This window comes from Centrocercus urophasianus, unplaced genomic scaffold (genome assembly GCF_019232065.1).
Source record: "Centrocercus urophasianus isolate 14NV4802_14NV808 unplaced genomic scaffold, USGS_Curo_1.0 seq_12, whole genome shotgun sequence".
Taxonomy (NCBI): Eukaryota; Metazoa; Chordata; class Aves; order Galliformes; family Phasianidae; genus Centrocercus; species Centrocercus urophasianus.
This window is the reverse complement of record NW_024884364.1, coordinates 11,793,726-11,813,481: the sequence shown is the minus strand read 5'-3', so window position 1 is coordinate 11,813,481 and position 19,756 is coordinate 11,793,726. Positions and strand designations below refer to the sequence as shown.

The 19,756-nt window shown below is 36.8% G+C and overlaps 1 protein-coding gene across 2 annotated transcripts; it reads left to right on the top strand.

Moving 5' to 3' along the window:
* Positions 1 to 305: 305 nt before the first annotated feature.
* LOC122155899 (Holliday junction recognition protein) lies at positions 306 to 17,022 on the top strand. Of its 2 annotated transcripts, XM_042810238.1 has the most exons (11): positions 306 to 414; positions 1,831 to 1,897; positions 3,102 to 3,154; positions 4,056 to 4,083; positions 8,837 to 8,910; positions 9,960 to 10,058; positions 10,773 to 10,821; positions 11,498 to 13,086; positions 13,617 to 13,680; positions 14,879 to 14,966; positions 16,407 to 17,022. In XM_042810238.1, exons 1-11 carry the CDS (start codon positions 337 to 339, stop codon positions 16,528 to 16,530), a joined length of 2,313 nt encoding a protein of 770 aa, XP_042666172.1. In that variant the 5' UTR covers positions 306 to 336; the 3' UTR covers positions 16,531 to 17,022. The 2 variants fall into 2 exon arrangements, with proteins under 2 accessions (XP_042666172.1, XP_042666173.1); XM_042810239.1 differs by lacking the exon at positions 13,617 to 13,680 and having other exon boundaries at positions 16,407 to 16,493.
* Positions 17,023 to 19,756: the final 2,734 nt, after the last annotated feature.

Sequence of the window (19,756 nt, the reverse complement as noted above, 5' to 3'; positions counted from 1 at the left end):
CAGCTGCCTATGGAATTGGCCGTGGCCAATGGCAGCTCGCGCTACGGGACTGCCTCTACGTAGAACGCCGCTTTCTCGCAGCACTCAGCCTCCGGCCCGGCGCGAGCCCCGCGTCTAATGGGAGGGTTTTCAGACGACTGACTGCCCGAGTAACCAATCAGAGAGAAAAGAGTCGTGCACAGCGCACTGTGAATGGCTGCTGTGTCTGGACTGACGTGAGCAGCACCCAATAGAAGGTAGGAAGCGGGGGGGACGCGCGCAGTTTGAATCGGTGTGGGAGAGGCGGAGGCCGTCGGTGGCGGCTGCGGGGCGTGAGGGGCTGCGCTGCTTCGCGTCATGGCATTGGATCTGGACGAGTGGTTGCGACGGAGCAAAACCCGCTTCCAGACGTCTATCCTCGGCATCTTGGAACGGGTGAGAACCGAGCTGAGCGGTGTGTGCGTCCCGGCTGGCGGCCGGCCTGCCTGCCAGGCCGCGTTGCGGTGGCGGTGGGTGAGGCCCCACGGGTCGCGCTGCTGGCGGGGGGGTGCGGCGGGTTCCTCGTGGGCGTCGCTGCGCTCTCGCGAACTCTGACAGCTTCCCTCAGGAAGCTTCACCTCACAGCCATTATTTGATAAAGATGCCGGGTGCAGGCATGCGTGTTTATGCCGAACGGTCAGCGGTCACGCAGCTGCTCTGGTTCACGTTCTGGGGATGGTGCTGGTGCTGGCCTTAAAGTCGAGGCGGCTTCTGCCCCGCTGTCTTCATCTGGCCTTAGACTGGATGTTGTCATAGGTCGTGAGCTGCACATCTGTGCTTGGTAGCTAATTCCAGGCGACTCCTTGTAACGTTTTCCGCTTTAAGAACTCATTGAATCCCCGCTTTCCCCGTTTCTGGCTTATATTTTGAAATTAAATGGCTCATGTTAAAATGTGTTTGTTTTTTTTTTTTCTTGGAATAGTGTTTCCAGATGCTGGCTTCTAACTTCCACCAATAAAACAACACACCGAGAGTTTCAGTCGAAGCAAAATTATGTAAATTATGTAAAATTATGTAAACTACGTTTAAAATTCCATCTAAAATTGTTTTTAATTATTTACCTATATTTAAGGGAGAAGAAATCATTGAGAGCAGCCCTGCTGAGAAAGACTTGGGGGTCCCGATTGGTGAAAAGCTGGACATAAGCCAGCAGTGTGCTCTTGTAGTCCAAAGGCCAACAGTATCCTGGGCTGCATCAGTAGAGCAGTGGCCAGCAAGGAGAGGGAGGGGATTGTTCACCCTCTTCTTTGCCCTTGTGAGGCCCCACCTGGAGTACTTTGGATTTGGAGGTGATGGAGACAATCCAGAGCACTAAGGGCTCTGATCATACCAGCCTCTGATCAGAGGGCTGAAGCATCTCTCCTATGAAGAAATGCTGAGACAACTGGAATTGTTTAGCTTAGAGAAGAGAAGGCTCTGGGGAAATCTTATTGAGGCCTTCCAGTATTTAAGGGGAGATTATAAACAGGAGGGAAGTCAAGTTTTTTACATGAGTAGGTAATGATAGGACAAAGGGAAATGGTTTTAACCTAAAGGAAGGGAGATTTAGGTTAGATATTAGGGGGAAATGTCCAACTTTGAGAGTGGTGAGGTGCTGAATGAAATTGCTCAAAGAGGTTGAGGATGCCCTATCCCTTTAGGTGTTTGAGGCCAACTTGGATGGGGCCCTGGGCAGCCTGGTCTGGTGATTGATCTAATTGTCCCTGCCTGTGGCAGTGGGATTGGAGCTAGATGATCTTTGATGTCCCTTCCAACTCAAGTCACTTTATGATTCAGTGTCTTATGCTAATATTTAATTATGTTTTTATTTAGTATAATTATCCTTTTGAGGATGACTTCGTTGTTTCCATGGAAACCCTCACTTATGACACACCTGATGGTAAGAACTTCTTTCAGCTTCAATATTATATTTACATGCTGTGCATTTACACATAATGAAGTTTGCTGTAGCTGTTGGCAGTTACAAACAAATTCTGGCTCTTGTCCATTCGGGAACTGCATTTTGTCTGTGAACTTTGCTATGAGTGTAGTAGTACCAGGAGGAATGGCTTACATGCACTTTTTCAGGTCCTTGCATGCTCTATTTTAGACAACAGGAAAACAGCAGTTAATATTTGAGTGACTTGTAATGCTGAAGGCTAGAACAAAGTAGTAGAGCTGATAGGCATGATTGGGTTCTGTAATTTCGGCTCTGATTAGTATTCTTAAGGCTGCTCTGAGTTACACATTTCTAGTGTGTCAGTTGTCAGGGTAGAACAGGTAAGTAGTGTCTTTTTCACTGAATGTTCATGTACTTAGCATGAATCTATATCATGTTATGCCATGTCATATGTTGCAGTGTTTCGTTATAACTGTTAATCTGTTATAGAGTGGCTAATACTTAGGGAGAGGGAAAAACCTATAATTTAGTAGCATGGTTACTGAGAGGTGAAACACTGCAGGTTTTGTCCGTACTGAATTGTGGATTATAATGTGTAATTGACATGTCAGTTCTTGTAAAGAACAATGTAGGCATGAAGTGCTACCACAGCTTCAAGCTCACTGTAGTGGATGCACTGAGTGCTCACCAAAGCTGGGGGCAGAGTGAAGACTGCGTATACATACAGCACTGTAGTATTCAGTCTTGGATTTGGTTACAGTTTTAATTCAGTAGCTTCTAGGCACATGGTCTGTCCTTATGGATTTCAGTACATAAAGACTTCAGTATGGCTCTAAACATCCTCAAGTTCCATGCAGTCTGCATGAACTAAATAAAACTTATTTACTGAAACAAACTAATGTGCTTTTTCATTACATGCTTCATAGTAGATGGTTTGTTAATGCTCTTTGGTTTTAGCTCACTGTTTTTAGACTAGTGGGGTGGGGATTTTTGTTGTTTTTTGTTGTTATTTTTTTTTTAAACCGACTTCTCAATTTTAACTTGAAATTACACTGTTCTCTTGTTTTGTTTTCCTATTAAATTTTGTTTCAGCCATTGTGCTGAAGATTGTTCAGATTTGATTCTCTTGTTACTACCACTCAATACAGATAAATAGTTTTATAAGAAATGCTGTGTTTGCATTAACGTTTCTTGTGATTTCTAGGACCAAAGCAATGGGGAGATCTATCAATCAAGGAGCTTAGAAAACTATTGAAGGTACCTAATAATATAGTCAATATTTCTGTATCTCTTTCCTATGTATCTATAGCAATAGATTCTAATTTTGTTGTGTCATTTAATACATGCAAGAGGCATCAATCAATGATATTAATAACTACTTTAAAGTAGGTTTTTAGGATGAATTGGCTAAGAATATCACATGAGAGGGATGGAAGTAGATGTTTATATACTATTAGTAAAGCTGGAAAAGTGTTTTCTATTTATAGTGTTGTGGGCATGCTTTCTGTACATTTGTATTCTAAGTAGAGATGTTGTACATACAGTCACTTCTTACTCTGCTTCCTGAACTGCTTCATAAGAACATAAAAGAGGTTTGTGAAAAGCTCAGTGTTCCTCACTAAATATAAAGAGCCACCTTGCTGCCATGCTTCCTATGTTACCTGTTTAAAAAAAAAAACAAAAAAAGGCTGTGTAGTGTGCCTTATTACCTAACACAGAAACTGTTCTGAACCTCATAGTGCAAGGAGAAGAGGGTGAAATTCAGTCTTGGAGCTTAAGAGTAGATTTAATGGAGAAAGAAATGTGGCTGTATTTCTCTTTTATGTGTATCACCTATTAAACATTGCAACAGGGGAGTGTCTGCCAACTTTTCAGACTTAATCCATTAAGAGCTGTAAGAAGAATTCTATTTTAGCTCCTCTTGTGCCAAGGTAACTGTAGTATATGTTCTTATCGTGATTTTAACAGTAACAGTATGAAAGATCAGACATCTTTTACTGTGTATTTGTGGCTTTGCTGGAATGGCCTTGCAGAAGCTGAAGGAAACTGAATGGTTATTTAGGAAGTGCCTCCTTGTAAGAAAATTAAGACTTCAGTTGAAGCTACTTTACTATTCTAAGATTCTTCTGACATTTCTTTTTCCTGTTTCTAATTGCAGCATCATGTAAGAAGTCAAAGGACTGCAGGTAGAGTGCTTAAAATACAAACAGTGTTAAGTTCTACAAAGTCAAGACTCTTTTGGATAAGTTGGCCTGTTGACCAAAAACCCGTACTAATGCTTACGTTCATAAGGATTCTGAAGCCTAGATGAAACATTTAAAATGAGTAAATAAATTCTGATTGACATTGCTATCATCACAACTTGATTAAAATAATGTCTCTTATCAGTTACGCAGACAGGCTTTTATTATATTGTTTAGCCCATGACATGTCTGCCTTTGTCAGATGTTCATTGAATCTACAAATCCTACCCTGAGTTAGGTGTCCATGTGGAGGAATTTGGAGTTTGCTAGCTTTTTGAAAGGAACAACGCAAGTAGGCATAGTCAGAAATATGTTAAAAGAAACTCACCAAGTTGCCTGATGAGTGATCCAAAATTTAGCAGATTATTCTGTGAGCTGAATGAATTAGGCTGCCTGCTGAAAATGTAGATATTTCTTTATGGGTCAATCATAGAATCACCAAGGTTGGAAAAGATCCACAAGATCACCCAGTCCAACCATCCACCCGTCACCAATAGTTCTCACTAAACCATGTCTCACCTCATCACAATGTCAAAATGATCAAGTACCACAAAGGAATTTAAGTCAAGATTGCGCATGTTCTGTTGCTACTTAGTCTTCTGGTGTTCTACTTCTCCCTTCACGTTTGGTCTTAACAGGAGCTGCATGTTCCAATAAAGTAAAAGATTTTTTTTTGACAGGGGGATGTTATGGTGTATATAGTACAGAAACTTCTATGCTGGATATGTGAAGAGAAAACAAAAGCCAATGTCTCTCTTTCTCTTCTCGTAATTCTACCAAAAATGTGTCTGTACAAAGTTCAGGTATACACCTTGAATCATTCTACAAAATTAAAATGTTGATCTAGGAAGCAAGATTAATTATGGTATAATTTGAATACTTAAAGTATTTACACGAGTCAGTAATGTCTGTGTGCTTCAGTTAGATCTGAGATGTAATAAAATATAAATCCCTTGTGATATTTGACATCAGTTTATCTGGAAACAAATACAGAAAAAGCAAGAGCAGTAAATTCTGCACTGAGCAGAAGCTTCTTTAATCTCCATCTTGAGTAGGGAAAGCATGTTTGCTAAGTGCATATGTCATTTTCAGTCTTTAAGTCTGCATGAGTCTGTCTCGTCCACCCAGTCAGGAGAAGTCCTGCTACAGCCTTAGTATCAGCATTGTCTTATATTTGAAGATAAAGATGCTCCCTTTTGGGAAAGATCACATTTGTGTTACTTGTGCAGTAAGAACGTTAGGCAATAACTTTTATATGTATGGTATATAAACTTCATTGTAGCTTGTGGATACTTTTTTAAATCTAATGAGGTGACAAGAGATTTAATGCATGGGTTTTTGTTTTGTTTTTTTTTTTTTGTTTTTTTTTTTACAACTATATCAAAGCAGTTTTCAGTAATTTTATTAACAACAGTATCTGGCGTAGAGGCTAATTATGAAATAAGCTTATGCAGAAGTAAGATCTGTGTGAAGATAACTGCTCCCCTACATGTGGATTTTATTTAATTGGTCAGTTCAAGTGTTAGTGTTCTTGTAGTTAATATAGAATAATACAGAAACTGAAATGTGAAAAGAGGAAATGTTGCTCCATGAGTTTTACCGAAATATGGAATATCTTATACTCTATATTTTTTCTCCTTATGAAATAAATGGGGGAAAATAATAAAAGATTGCTGATGGACCTATCTGTAAATGAAGGCAGGCATAGCAGTTCTGGAAGGTTCCCTTGCAAGAAAAACAAAACGACAAAAAAAAAAAACCCAAAACATTATGAACATGCTGTAGAGTTTTCACAGAATTGCAGAATATCCCTAGCTGGAAAGGAAACTTAAGGATCACTGTCTCCAACTCCCAGCTCCACACAGGACCATCCAAAATTCAAACCCGGTGACTGTGAGCGCTGTCCATACAGTTCTTGAACTCTGTGAGCTTGAGAGGTACTGCTAGTACTATTAAAGCATTAAACATATGCACAAGCAGAGGTGACCGACTGTCACCACCACAGAAATGTACAACCCAGCACCTCAGTGTGCTCACATGCACTGTTTGGTCTCCAGAAATGTTCAACAAGCGTCAGTGAATGTCACAAGTAGCTGACGTTTGTTCTGCGTGATGGAATTCAGTTCCACACCTTTGCTTCATACACATTCCCATGTCAGATGCCATTGTGTCAGACTGCCCCACTGCTGCCATCTGTCACACGGCAACAACATGTAACAGAAGGTTCAATCTGCTGCCATACCACCACCATCTGCTTCTGAAGTCGTGGGCCAACGTAATAACATAGGAGGCATTACTTTTGGAGAAGCACTACTACTTTAGTTTTGCATTACACAAGATCTTTTTTATTCTTTTTGATATAAAACTTGCAGTTTTGCATGAATTAAAGCATGAATGTTCAATATGCAGCATTTAATGATTGAAATAGTGGTTGCATTAATATCAGTGTTTTTTTAAATACGTTGGTGTATGTACATTAGTTTCTTCATATAAAAACTACACTGAAATTTGCCCACCTATTACTTGAGCAGAATATAAGTTATATATTGAATGGTAAAACAGACTTTTTCTGCACATTTGGAAAATGTGACCTCTTTTTTTTCTCAACCTATGCAATACAATATAGGAAAGAAGTTTCAGAGGATTTTGTAGCCTTGCTTCTCTAAAATTTCCTTTGTCTTTAGCACTCATGGGATAAATGAGTGCATGTAGTTAAGACTCTGGTATCTTCATAGAATGTGATTATGCACTCTTTCTCCTATGGGTGTACTAGAAAAAGAGTGGAGAGGCTTATAGCAACCTCAATGAGTCCCCAGCTCTATTCAAACACAGTGCAACCTAGAAATCAGCTTCTTAGAAGTGGGGGATTTGGATTCCTTGCTTAAAAGTTGAATTTGTTGTTTTTTGTTTGTTTGTTTTTTTAATATATAGAAGATCAGGAATGGGTCAGGATAACTGTTAAGGAAAAAGGACATCTTTAGTTGCTTTAGCTAAACTTTTTTTGATTCGTTTTTCTTTTTGTCCATCAGTAGTATTCATACAGGATGCTTCACCCTTCTAAGTGAAGGCAGTTGTTTCTTCCAGTTATTAGACACTTTTTTTTTTTCTAAAAGTATATGAAGGATGGTACAGAAAAACAATTCTCACCTGCACTTATAAGTATTGATCTATAGTTAGTAGGGAAAATAATTAGGACCTACCTTCTTTGGTTTCTTATGGCAAATGAATTTTCATTGTTCTTTACCTGTTCATTTGAGGAACAAAAGTGTTAATTTTATTTCCATCTTGGCTCTTAAAAACATCTTAAAGTTCTCTGAAGAAGATGGATACTTTGTTTTCTTCCATTCTGTGCTGTACCACACTTCTATACTAATAATTAATGTTCCAGGGATTTGCAATCGTGTTCGAAGAAACTTTGATAATCTGGCTGGTGTGCATTTCAGTTCTAATAAAATAATTGTACTCAAGTTAGATAGATTGCAGAAGCCAACCCTCTGATTGATATAGCAGTTTTACAAGAGGATGCAGAATTTTGTGGTCTCCTCCAAAAAAAAAAAACCTGCTTCTGGTCATGTTATTCTTTATCCTAACTCTATGGTGGCAGCAGCCCACAGAGCTTTAGGTGATGACTGCAGCGACAGGGAACAAAAAAGGAACGTGGTGTTATCTGGGAAAAATTTTCATTCTGATTTAGTGATTTAAGAACAGTATGAAAGATGTCGGGGAAGTTCTTCACGGAGAGAGCAGTGAGGTGCTGGAATCTCACTGGAGGCTGCCCGAAGAGGCTGTGGATGTTCCATCCCTGGAGGTGCTTAAGACCAGGTTTGATGAGGCCCTGGGCCTGGTCTAGTATCAGATCTGGAGGTTGATGGCCCTGCCTGTAGCAGGTGGTTGGAACTTGATGATCCTTGGGCTCCCTTCCAACCCAAGCCATTCAATGATTCTGTGAAAGCACAGTGGTTAGGTCAGTTTCATAAGAATTTTTTCACTCACTTTCCCTTTCAGGGGTTTTTTCCTCTCCCAGGATTGAAGGTGATAATGGAACAAATATAACAGTCAAAGAAGCCAATAAATTGGGGCTTACAATGCAGTCAAGTGTTATATTTGTCATGAAAGGCTGAGGCTTTAGCTAGTGATGATTTGAACTATCTGGCTACCTCTAGCAAAATCATTTTGAGAATTACTTGTAGAGTATCCAAAAATTGAGTTGGAAAATTTCCATTTGTTTTTGTAATATTCTCAAGTCTCACTTAGCAATTCTAAGGCTTTCTTAATAGTAAGAAGTGAGAAAAGCATGCTACAAGAAAGCGACAATATTTGTTTCCTTTCTGTGTTTGCTGGGATAATTAGAAAGGTAGCAGGAAGGAAGTGGGAATAGTGTATGAATATGGCATCAGAGCAATGCTTTGAAGATATTCTACCTTCTGAAATTGCTAACGTATGTCTTGAAGAACTGGCTGCAGACAAGTTATCTTCACTCTTGTCTGTTTCCTCACAAGTTATTTATAAGCCTATAAATCACGTTTTTCAATTGGACTTGAAATGGAAATGTAATACACATGGAAGGCTTTATAGTAGGAAACAATTTTCTGCAATGAAACCTCTTTAGTCAGTGTTACACAGCATTTGTTTAAAACATTTCCATGAAACTTGATTTTTGATTTTGAGAAAAACTGAGTTTCATTTACTGTTTAAGATCAAACTGCAAGTGAAGAAAGTGATGCTGAGATAGTGACAGTGAGAAGAAGATTTGAAGACATTCACTTCCAGGTAAAAATTTCTGGTGTCTAATGCAATAGAATAATTTTGTGTTTAGTAGAAATAATTGAATTACTTCTATAGATTGTATTTGCCTGAAGAGTTAGTGGACTGTCAGCAGATGACTCTACATTGTGCATCTTAATGCATGTTTATAGTCAGTAGAGCAAATTAGAACTTTGTATCATTCTCCATGAGATTATTTATTGAAATAGTTATGATGTTTGAGTAATAGTACACCAGAGAAAACCATATGCTGTACAGAACAGGCAAATCTGATAAAAGCTCTTGTAGGTATGCAAAAAGAATAACCAGATGAATCACAAAGTAAAAACACCTTTTAAATATAATTGTTCTTTTCGATAGTCTAATATAAAGTGAGAATATGATTTTAAAAAAGTAAACCTGAAATAATGACTAGTGTAACAAATGCAGAATAGAATCTAATGGTTTTTTTTTGCCAAAGCTATGCTACAAGTATCAGGACTACCCAAACTAGTTATGAAGTAAAGTACAACGTGCATCTTGTGTGTGAAGCCAATCCAATCCTGTGTTCTACTTGCTCAGATACAATTGCCAGAAAGTTATTTACTTTTCTATTTTGTTTAGCAAAAGTTCTAGACATTTGACTTGTTATTTTCACTAATTAAAAACACCTGTCATTTATCACCAAATCACTCTGTAACTTATCAATGGAACTTTGCTGGTTTTTATGGGGCTTTTAGGAAATTGGATGGTTGGTTTGTTTTTTGTTGTTTTTTTTTGTTTTGTTGTTGGGTGGGGTTTGAGTTGTTTTGTTTTTTTTTTCAGTCAGTAGGTTCCTTGGATCAAAAAACTAGCTACTTATCTGTTTTGACATACAGTTCCTTCTTGAGACTTTTTTTTTTTTTTTTTTAAATAAATATACATTAAAACATACATTAATAAAATAACTTTCATGGTCATTGGAAATCCTCATCTGAATTGGAGTTGGAAGTACAACTAAGTAATGAATTTGTGCTTTCCTGTATCAATGACTTCTTTGTATTTAAATCCTTATTCTTTTTTTTTTTCCCCTTAAGAATCTGGAGGTAGATGATGTGAAAATGCAGGAGAAAGTACAGGTTCGAGTAGATGTGATAGTACAAGATAATGAAAGAAAAATTCCCAAATGGATTACGGTAACGTATTTCTCCTGCTCTGTTAAAAGTTACTTGCTAATTAGAAAAACACTGATTCTGTTGCTATGTGTAGCACAATGAATCTTAATATAACTTCTCTGCAGCTTGCTGCCTGTGTAAATATCACAGTATCTCAAATCTTTGATGGCAATCATTATAAGAAACTTAGCAGACAATATCCAAATACTTCTTTGAATTCTATTCCTACTGTTTTTTACACTGATGTGTGAATTGGTTTTCACTTCAGTAGATCTTATGAAAAGCCTCAGTTTGAGGTTTTTAGGGGAAAAAGAACTAAGATTTTGAATTTAATTTATTTACAGTACATGTTCCAGCATCCATTTCTTACCGTATATGCCAGAGATATGTAGATTATCCATATAAATTTATATAACTTCAGAATTTCTATGTGGATGTGTGTGTGTGTTAACATATGGATATATATATATCCACTTATAAATTTTCAAATCTGGGAAAAAAGACTGAAATATACTATGTAATGTAGAAGCTGCAAAGATTATAATAACTCTTAAATCCTGCTGAAGTCTTAAACTAGGCTTTTTTCTCCTTTTATAATTTGAGTGTATAGGACCTAGTATATTGAGGGGAGAGCAGGAGGAGTCATAAACAAAATGTTGGTGTTACTTTTAACATGCAAAAAATTCAGGATAAATTTAGGATTCATGTGTCTTTTTTACTTTGTTCATTTTTCAGGTAGAGCCTTCATCAAGTCATTTCACTTCACCAGTACGAGAACTGAAAGGTACAACTGTATCATCTGGGTGTGGGTCAAATATGTTGGTTATTAAATATTACAGACTTCAACAGAAGTATGTTCAATTTAATGAAAGCATGACTATTTTGTTACTGCTCATATTTGATTCAAGGATTGGCTTTGGATGTGTTGGTAGTCAAAGCAGTATTTAACCAGTAACATGTCTATAGACTTGATCCTGGAAACTTTAGATAGAATTTTGGTGTAAATGTTTCAAGCCTGAAGGCTACAAGAAGCATGATTCTTATCATGCTTTACCTCAAGGGAAGCTGCATTGGTACTGGTTAAACACAAAGATTTCAAGAAATACAGAAATACGTTAACATCTGTAGGATAAAGCTGTGCCTTCTGGTCAGAAATTAGAGAGCAAAGCAGTCTGCCTCTATAATAAATGCATTTTCTGTCTATATATTAAGCTACTTTAAAGTTGTTTGGAGTTTTTTTTTTTTTTCTTTCCCCAATGCATTTAATTTCTGTCTTCTATAATCTGTTAAGTCAATGTCATTAAGCAAATTTTTTTAATTTCTCCTAACTAATGGTATATTAATAATTCATTTAACTTGGCAAAAAAGCTCAGTGATATAGGAGATATTTGTACCACATGCAATATTTTAAGTTATGTTACTAAAATGTCTTAATTGTTGTTTTTTTCTCTTTTGAATAGGCAACCAAAGCAATGTTTGCAGAAAGAAAGTAGAATTGGCAAATGAATGTTCTTTTTACAGCCCCTACCAGTTACAATTTTCTGGCGTTCCTATGTTACCAGATACAATAACTGTACCCAGGCATCAATCTTTTCAAGAAATGAGTGAAACTTGCTATAATAGTATATTGGAAGAATATCAGTCTGCAGATGAAAGTTGTTCCTGGAGTAATGTAACACTTGCAGACTTGTATCCTAAAATGGTAGAGGTTCTGACAAAGCTTATTACAAGGGAAACTCGGAAAAAAACATTTAAATACTTGTTTGGACACTACAGGAACAAAAAAGGGCATGCTAAAAGACCAAAGCTCAGTATCACTGTAGAAAAAATAAGAAAATTCAGACCACTCAAATTGAAGAAAGCACTACCCAGCATATGCAGCAGTAGTACAGACATCCAGAATCAAACTTTTGGAACTAAACTAAATCAGAATAGCGGACCTTGTGATGATCAGTATTTTATTAATAACTCATCTGGTCTGGTACCATTTTCAGACAGTGACACAAACGACATGGAAATGGACTGCTCTGATTCAAGTTTAGATTATCATTTGGTATTTGGAAAGGACCAAAAACTTTCTGAACGGAATGCTAATGCTTTGGCTAGAATGGGAAAGACTTTTCTAGCAGAAGATCAATTACAGACTACTGTCTCGTACAGTTCAAAATATAACAAAAGTGGAAACTTGAGAAAGTTGACTTACAAACATTCTTTGGAACCACCATTTAGAACATCTTCTGCCAGTTCAGGATTGGTGGCACTTCATCTGGCAAAAGAAAGTAAAGCTCAAAAAAATGACTTTCTTTCTGACGATACATCAGGTTTTTGCTCATCTACTTGTAGTATTGTTAAGAACAGTAATACTTTTACACCTACCAAAGACTATTATCTTGCATCAGATACATTGCTCATAAATCCTGAAATAAAAATTTCTGAGAGGCAGAATTCTTTGCAACGCAGACACTCGTTTTCCTCATTGTCTATGAAGCAGAGTCCTTCAGAGACACCCCAAAAATACGAAGATGCCTTTGAGAAACTCTACTACAAACTGCTTTCCAGAGGAAGCCAAAAGCCTTTGACATTGACAAGACCACTTTCAAACTCACAGAAGCTTGAAGAGAAAGGAATAATGAAGAATACATTCAGTGATTCTGTGAGATCCAATATACAGTATAACATCGCATTTGAGAAGATTTATCAGCAGTTGTCTAGTGAGGTGGTTCAAAAAATTCCTGGTTTCCAAAGAGCTTCAAATTTAAGGAAATATGAAGGAATACAGATGTCAGAAACTGTAAATGCTCTTGTTAACTCACCTGTTCGATCTTTATATGCAATTCCCAGAGTTAAGAGACTAGGAAATTTTCAAAGTGATCTTCTTTCTTCACCAGTAAAGCGACTGAAAAATATGCCTGAACATTTTTTTTCAACAAAATGTCAGCAGATTTCTCACAAGAAATATGGTGATCTTCAGACAGTTGGCATGGATTCTGCTAGGCTACACAATGGCAGTAACACCAGATTTTTTAACAATCACAACTGTCATCATCAGGTACTTAAAGATCTTGTGAAAATGACTGTTTTGCTGCTACTTGGAGAAACACTTAAATTGACCAGTGCTGAAAGGACTTCAGTCTAGTGACAGCACACTTCCAGCACTATTTGTTTGGTTTGGTAATTTTGTGAACTTGAGGAGATTTGTTTGCACAGCAATATTTGTTGTGCAAACCTCAAGTTGTGTTAAGTCTCCTGTGGGGAACCTCACTGCTTGGTAACTTTGAAAGTTGTTTTAAAATCCTAATTAAAAGATTTTCTCATGTTTTTAGTACACCATGTCACTGGTTAAGATCATTTCAGTGACCTTGCTAATTAACATATTGTCCTTCTGAAATGATTATATTTTATTTACTACATACATGGATACAATGGAATTAAGTTTTATTGAGCGCTGCTGGAATTACCAAGCTTGTTTTAAATCAAGACCTTATTGCCAAGCTCCTTGTTGCTTCTTCTAAGGCAAATAGTGAAAAAATAACTGGAGTTTTTTTCCACTGACACAGTAGGTTGATGCTTTCTTTTCAGGACTCTGGGTTTCACGCTTCTTCAGATAAAACTTTTCTTGTTATTCCCGATGTTTCATTGAAAGGTTAGTTTCAGAGGCTATATGAATTACTGCTTTAGCAATCACTTCTTTAAAGAGTATATCTATGGATTTCCTCTGTAAACACATATTTCTAGGTGACAGCTCTTCTTCCTCAGTAATATTTGGATATGTTTAAGTTTTACTTCAGTAAGTAAGGAATCTAAGTAGAAATCAGGGTTTCCTGATTTGCATGTTAACAGCAGTTTAAGAAGTTTCCTACTAAAGTATTGCTTATTATTTAGTGGTTTTTTCTTTTTTTATATTGGTGGTTGTTTTTACTTTTCAGAAAATTGATAGCTTTTTAATAACCACTTGAATAACCAAATGCTTTTATTTAGATTCTTCAGCTGTGCAAAAATCTGCACTTGCATTGTTGCATGGCTGTTGTTACTTGTGTAGGTGAATTTAATTACTGATCTGAAGAAGGCAACTTTTGGTGATTCAGAACAATAGAATTTTATTCAAACTCTAGAATGAAAGGCTGTATTAGTTTAAGATTCTAGATACTAATTTTATAGTTTTCTTCTAATAATCAGATTTTGATTATGGCATGTTTATAACATAACCTGAACTTTTTTTTCCTAGCTTAGTAAAAATCACCAATACTTATTTTCTATACTTTGTTTTTATTGATCTCTGGTCATCAAATAACTAATCAAAGTGTAAGGAAAAATGTTGTGGAAGACTTCATGAAATATTATCAACTACAAAACAAAGGGAAAATGGTAAAAGAAATGCATTTGCTTGCATCAGTTTTGGGGTTGTTTTGTTTTGTTTTGTTTGTTTGCATTGTTGCATTTTCATTACTGATACATAAGTTTTACAAAGATTTTGAATATTCCCATCTGTCTTATTTTACTTTCCTCAAATTTTAACTCACACTTTATCCATTCCTTTTTTTTTCCTTTTTTTTTTTTTTCCTGGAATCATCTCTTTCTTCTGCTTTTATTACTAATGGTCTTGATAAGCTAGTTTTTCAAAATGCTTATTATTGAGTGTATTTGAGACTTACAAGTATGGGGTATAGCATGTTCTTGAAAATGAATTTTGCCACAACCTTTTTCATTAGAATATTTCCATATGGAAATTTGCTGATTGAAGTATATATATGTATGATTGAAGTATTTTAACCATGTATTATAGTGTTTGTGTTACTCTGCATAGTTCTTGTCCTTTTCATAATATTATTTTTCATCACCAGAATTGGAGAATACAGATGTCCACTCTAGTTGGCCTAGGACAATGCCACATTACAGTAGCCCTGGAAATGCACTGAAATGCCCCCAAAAGTAAGTTTCTTTGGAGAAAAGAAATGTCAGAAATTCTTGCTGATCTACTTTTATGTTAATGGTGTGGAGGTTGTTGCTTAAATTAGTACTTCTAAAATGAAAATGGGCATGGATTCTCGAGAGAGCTCAAATTAATCCAACCTGTAGGCTTGAACACAAGGAGGCAAGTGGAAAAACTAGCCAGAAGCCAACATAGATGGTTAATGAAAACAGGATTGCCTATTTGAACAGCTACTCTAGTAGCTCATTTTGTGTTCATTATAGAGGGTACTTCTTATTTCAGCCATGATTAACTACGGAATATTTTTGACTCAGGCTGTGTACTTGAGCTGGCAAGTCTTCTCAGATCCTTAACTTCTGGAAAGTTCAGTGTATTATCATTCAAATCGACTGTCACTATTACCAATAACTGTTTTCTCTGGGACAAGAAAACTTCTTTCAGCGCCCTGATTACTGGCCTATAACATCTACTTTTCACAGGAAATATGACTTTTGAAGGTTTCTCAAGTTTCTGATCTCCTGGATTTTTAATTACAAGCCAATTTAATAGGCACATAATTAAAAAGCATTAGAAGTTCTCTAATAGTTTTGCTTTATTTTATAAAATAATTTTTAAATGTTTTGCCAGAAGATCCCACTTGGCACCACAAAATTTGCTACCTTTCTGGTCTCAAAGCCAGTAAATACTTTCACTATGCTTCAGATGATCCAACAGCTGATAAAACATTTTTCTGACAATATGCAAATTAAAATTTCAAAGGAAGCCTGAATGTACTTTTAAGCTATTTGTATGGAGAACATAATCAGAAAGGCAGTTCATTATTTAGCAATTAGTAATTGTTCAGAAGAAGGAAAAGGTTTTTCTTTTGTTATTGCATGCAAATAGAGAAGTTTCAGAAAGCAGAGGAAATGAGAATGTCAAAGTGCTTTCTTGCAGAGCCATCTGCATTGGAATCTATTTTTTCATTCATTAATTGTGCAACTGCATATTTGCTGATTTGTAGCTAAACGAACTGTAAAGTGGCAAGATTCCTTAGGCCTGTGGTGTGAGATTCTTAGCCTTCTGTACTTGTAAGAAACATCCCAGGAGTGAAACTTTAATGGCGTTGTAGCCAGTTGTGGAAAGGAAAGGACTGCCTTTATCTAGAAATTGATTATGAAAAAGACATTTCTGAAAAGAAAATGTGAATGCTTTCCTATAACTACATTGCTACACTTATTCATCAGTGTAAGCCAAATTCATTTAAAATAGATATTAAAAAGTTACCCCTTCAGCTGAACACACATAGGAAGGCTGCAAGGAGTCCCACTGCTGTTCATAGTCAAGGTGTTCAGATATCTCGCTTTAGTGATTTGTTTGTTTCATTTTGTTCATTAAGTAGTCAGCAATTACAGTATTTTTGTGTAACTTTCTTTATTCTAAACTATTGTTTCGTACAGGGTCTCCAGAAAACTAAGCTACACTGATGGGAAGGACCGAAATCGTAGCAATCCCTTAGACAACATCCTGATCAAAACTCACCAAGGAGCCTTTATGGCATACAGAGAAAATAACGTTTTATAGTTTTGATTTGTGGTCTGTTTGTTCTCAAAAATCACAAATGTATTAATACCACTTAAGGATTTTAAGGAAGAGATCCTTAGTAGATAGGAATGTTACTGTAATACACAATTAATGCTGATTTATTCTTTCCTGTAACATTAATCTTCAGGAACTAACCCAGCATTCTTCATACAGTGCCCTTCATGATTCTTGGGCTTCATCAGGTGTTGCTAGGAACCAGGTTTCCTTTGTATAAATTTATTTGAATTTTATATTTAGCAGTATTTTTAATAGTAGAATGTGATTTGTGTTATCTTTTTATCTGCTGATAAACTTTTATGATTCAATTTTTATTTTAATCTTGATTCTTAATCTACTAGTACTAAGACCTTAACAAACTCAGTGTCTGCTGAATTCTGCTCCATTCCTGTTGTACAAACATGTCAATACAAAATACCTGAAATAAACTAGGTTGTTATGTTCTTCTCTGTCCTATCAAAATTCTTCCTGACATACCGTATATTCTCAATAAATACATGTCCTGAAGAAATACCTGCTTGCAGTGGAAATGCTGAGTTATGGCTTGAAAAAGTAACAGAGAATCTGGAAGGAAGGCAGGGCAAAGACAGGGAAGCTCAGGTGCATGCAGTGCACCCATGTAACCAGAAGGGGGTGGATCCTGGTTCCACCCCTTCCCAGACCTCTTTTAGGGATTGGCAGTGGAGGAAAGGTTGTCCTACCTGGAGATCCTTGTGTCCCTGAGGCCTTCTGAAGGTAAGCAGTTTTTTTTTGTTTATTTCTTTGCCCACAGCTGTTGCATTTGTGCAAGTCCTTCCTTGCTGCAGCCTGGGATCTTGTTGCTCTGCTGTCATTGTGGTGCTTTCTATTGCATTACACTGCTTTAAAAATTTTATTTCAGGAATAAATTCTCAGGAAAGGTTTACCTATCTACAACAAATACATGAGAAAGATTTGGCAGGGTCCCAAGGGTTTTTGTTCCTGTGTTCTTTCTTAGCAAGGAGACAGTTTTAGTGGTATCAGATCAAGTATGCTCTATTTTAACTGTATTGCTCCATGTCAACTTTCCAAACTTCAGAAAAGGATAAATTTATTTGACTGAACTTCATTTTGGGGCATGTGCTCTTTGGTTTGGTTTTGATGTCGTTTTTCTTGTTTGTTCCTGCTTTTACACTGTTGCAGCACTTATAATCAAGACTTTGGTGATTTTAAGTGCTGTTGAATGGAATAAGGAAACAGCTTCAGTAAGGCCTACTCTAGCATAAAAAGACAGTCTTCAGTGGGTGATTTTCGCAATGTGCATGCGCACGCAATGTATCTTACGTCATTCGAGTGTGATGTTTTCTTCAACAATTTAAGGTTGTCTTTTAGAAATGTTTTAGTAGGTCACTTTTATTCTGGCTCTGAGTATAGATGTACATTAGGAAACATACTTTATGAACTACATTCTTCTTGGATTTGTTAAGGTAATTATTTCCCTTTATTTCTTGAGAAAGTACTTAGTATGAAATTCCATGTTCTCTGTTCTAAATGTAAACTGTAATTAGCTTTTTGGATGTATCTGAATATGTCTTTTGAACAGCAACAGAATACAAGTTTATCCAGGTATGAAAGCAAATTTATTTAAAGAACAGAAATAGTTCATTCATCTATGGAAATTACTTGGAATCATAACGTAGTTCTTGAAAAACTTTAGGTGTTGGAAGATAAGCTTATCCCAGTACCATTATTTTTTGTGTGTGTCAGCAGTGGCAAATAGGAGTTACGTAATTATTTTGGAGTTTGATCCACCAACATCCAATTTATCTGTATTCTAGAAAGTATGATATCACCAAGAGTCTGTTGCGATTGCTGGAGGATGTCTGGCATAGACCTGTGAAAATTCAGTGGTGCTACTTAATACTCTGCTTTTGTCTCTGTTCTTCCCTTCAAAGTCTTCTGCTTCTGCCACCGTATAATATGCTTCTCCAACATGCTTTTAAGTGCTAAGCTTTCTGCGAGAAAGTTTTACATTGCTTTCCTCTGCTTCAAAATATATACAACGCTATAAATACAGGTTCTGTTACTGAGACTATACCTAATGTCTCCTTTTCTTATTTTGTTATAATTATGAGGGTAGCTCTGAAAGTAGTACTTCCTGTTTTATTATGTTAGAGGCAGATGTTGGTGGCAGTACAGGTATCCTGCCAATATTCTCTTATATTCTGTTGTCACACGACAGGTGGCAGCAGAGGGGCCATATGACAAAATGGCATGTGACATGGAAGTGCATATGAAGTAAAGGCGTGTAATTGAATTCCTCCATGTGAAAAACATTGCTCCCGTTGACTTTCATCAACTCTTACTGAATGTTTCTGGAACCAAACAGTGGATGTGAACACAATGAGGCTGTGGGTGGTGTGTTTCAGCAGTGGTGACAGCAGCAGTTGATCACCTCCACTAATGCAGATTTTTGTGAGGGCAACATGGAGGCTGTTTGTTTGTTGCTAGTGAAAATACATGGCTGATGGTGATTGCTATACCAAAAAATTTGTAGCTGGGAGTTTGCTCTATCAAGTAGCATTGTTGTGCTCTTTGTGTCTGTTGTAGTTTCCATGGAAATAAATAGGAGGCATTATTTTGGATTGACCTATGTGTATTGATTTGATTTCAGCTCAAGACAGCTAATAGTACTACTGAGCAGCGTGGTCTGCAGGGGTTTGCTTTTTCCTTTTGATCTAGAAGAGGAGTTAAGACATAGCTTGTTCAAAGAGGTTTGTTAACTAAAATAAACATGGACCAGACTTCTTTAACTCTGACTTTTTTTTTTTTTTGTCCCCTTCACAGATATGTTGCATCTATGGACTAGCTCTTTGTCCTGTAGGTGGTTTGGTTCTTGTAACTGGTTTAGAGCTACTGTCTCCATCAGAACCTTAGACACTGGCACTCTGAATGCCCTTTAGCATTTCAAGCTCTTTGGCACAATGCTCTGCATGGGTGTATTTATTTACTTGCTGTTGGGATTTTTTTTGTTTTTTGTTTTGGTTTGGTTTTAAAGACAGAACTGTCCAAAACCTAGAGAATAGGCATAGCACATCAACATGTGTTACTGTTTCCATCTGCTGCTTACTGACTCCCAGAACGTGTCACATAAAAATAAATCCCCACTATAAAAGCTTACCTTCTGATGAGTTGAAAGTGTAAAGATGAATGTGCACATAGAATGTAAATTACATGGGGAAACAAGTAG

Coding starts and splice junctions, on each gene's coding strand:
- LOC122155899 (XM_042810238.1), top strand. CDS start 337: ATGGCATTGGATCTGGACGAGTGGTTGCGACGGAGCAAAACCCGCTTC. Junction 415..1,830: donor TCCTCGGCATCTTGGAACGG/GTGAGAACCGAG, acceptor GTTTTTATTTAG/TATAATTATCCTTTTGAGGA. Junction 4,084..8,836: donor AAGAAGTCAAAGGACTGCAG/GTAGAGTGCTTA, acceptor TTACTGTTTAAG/ATCAAACTGCAAGTGAAGAA.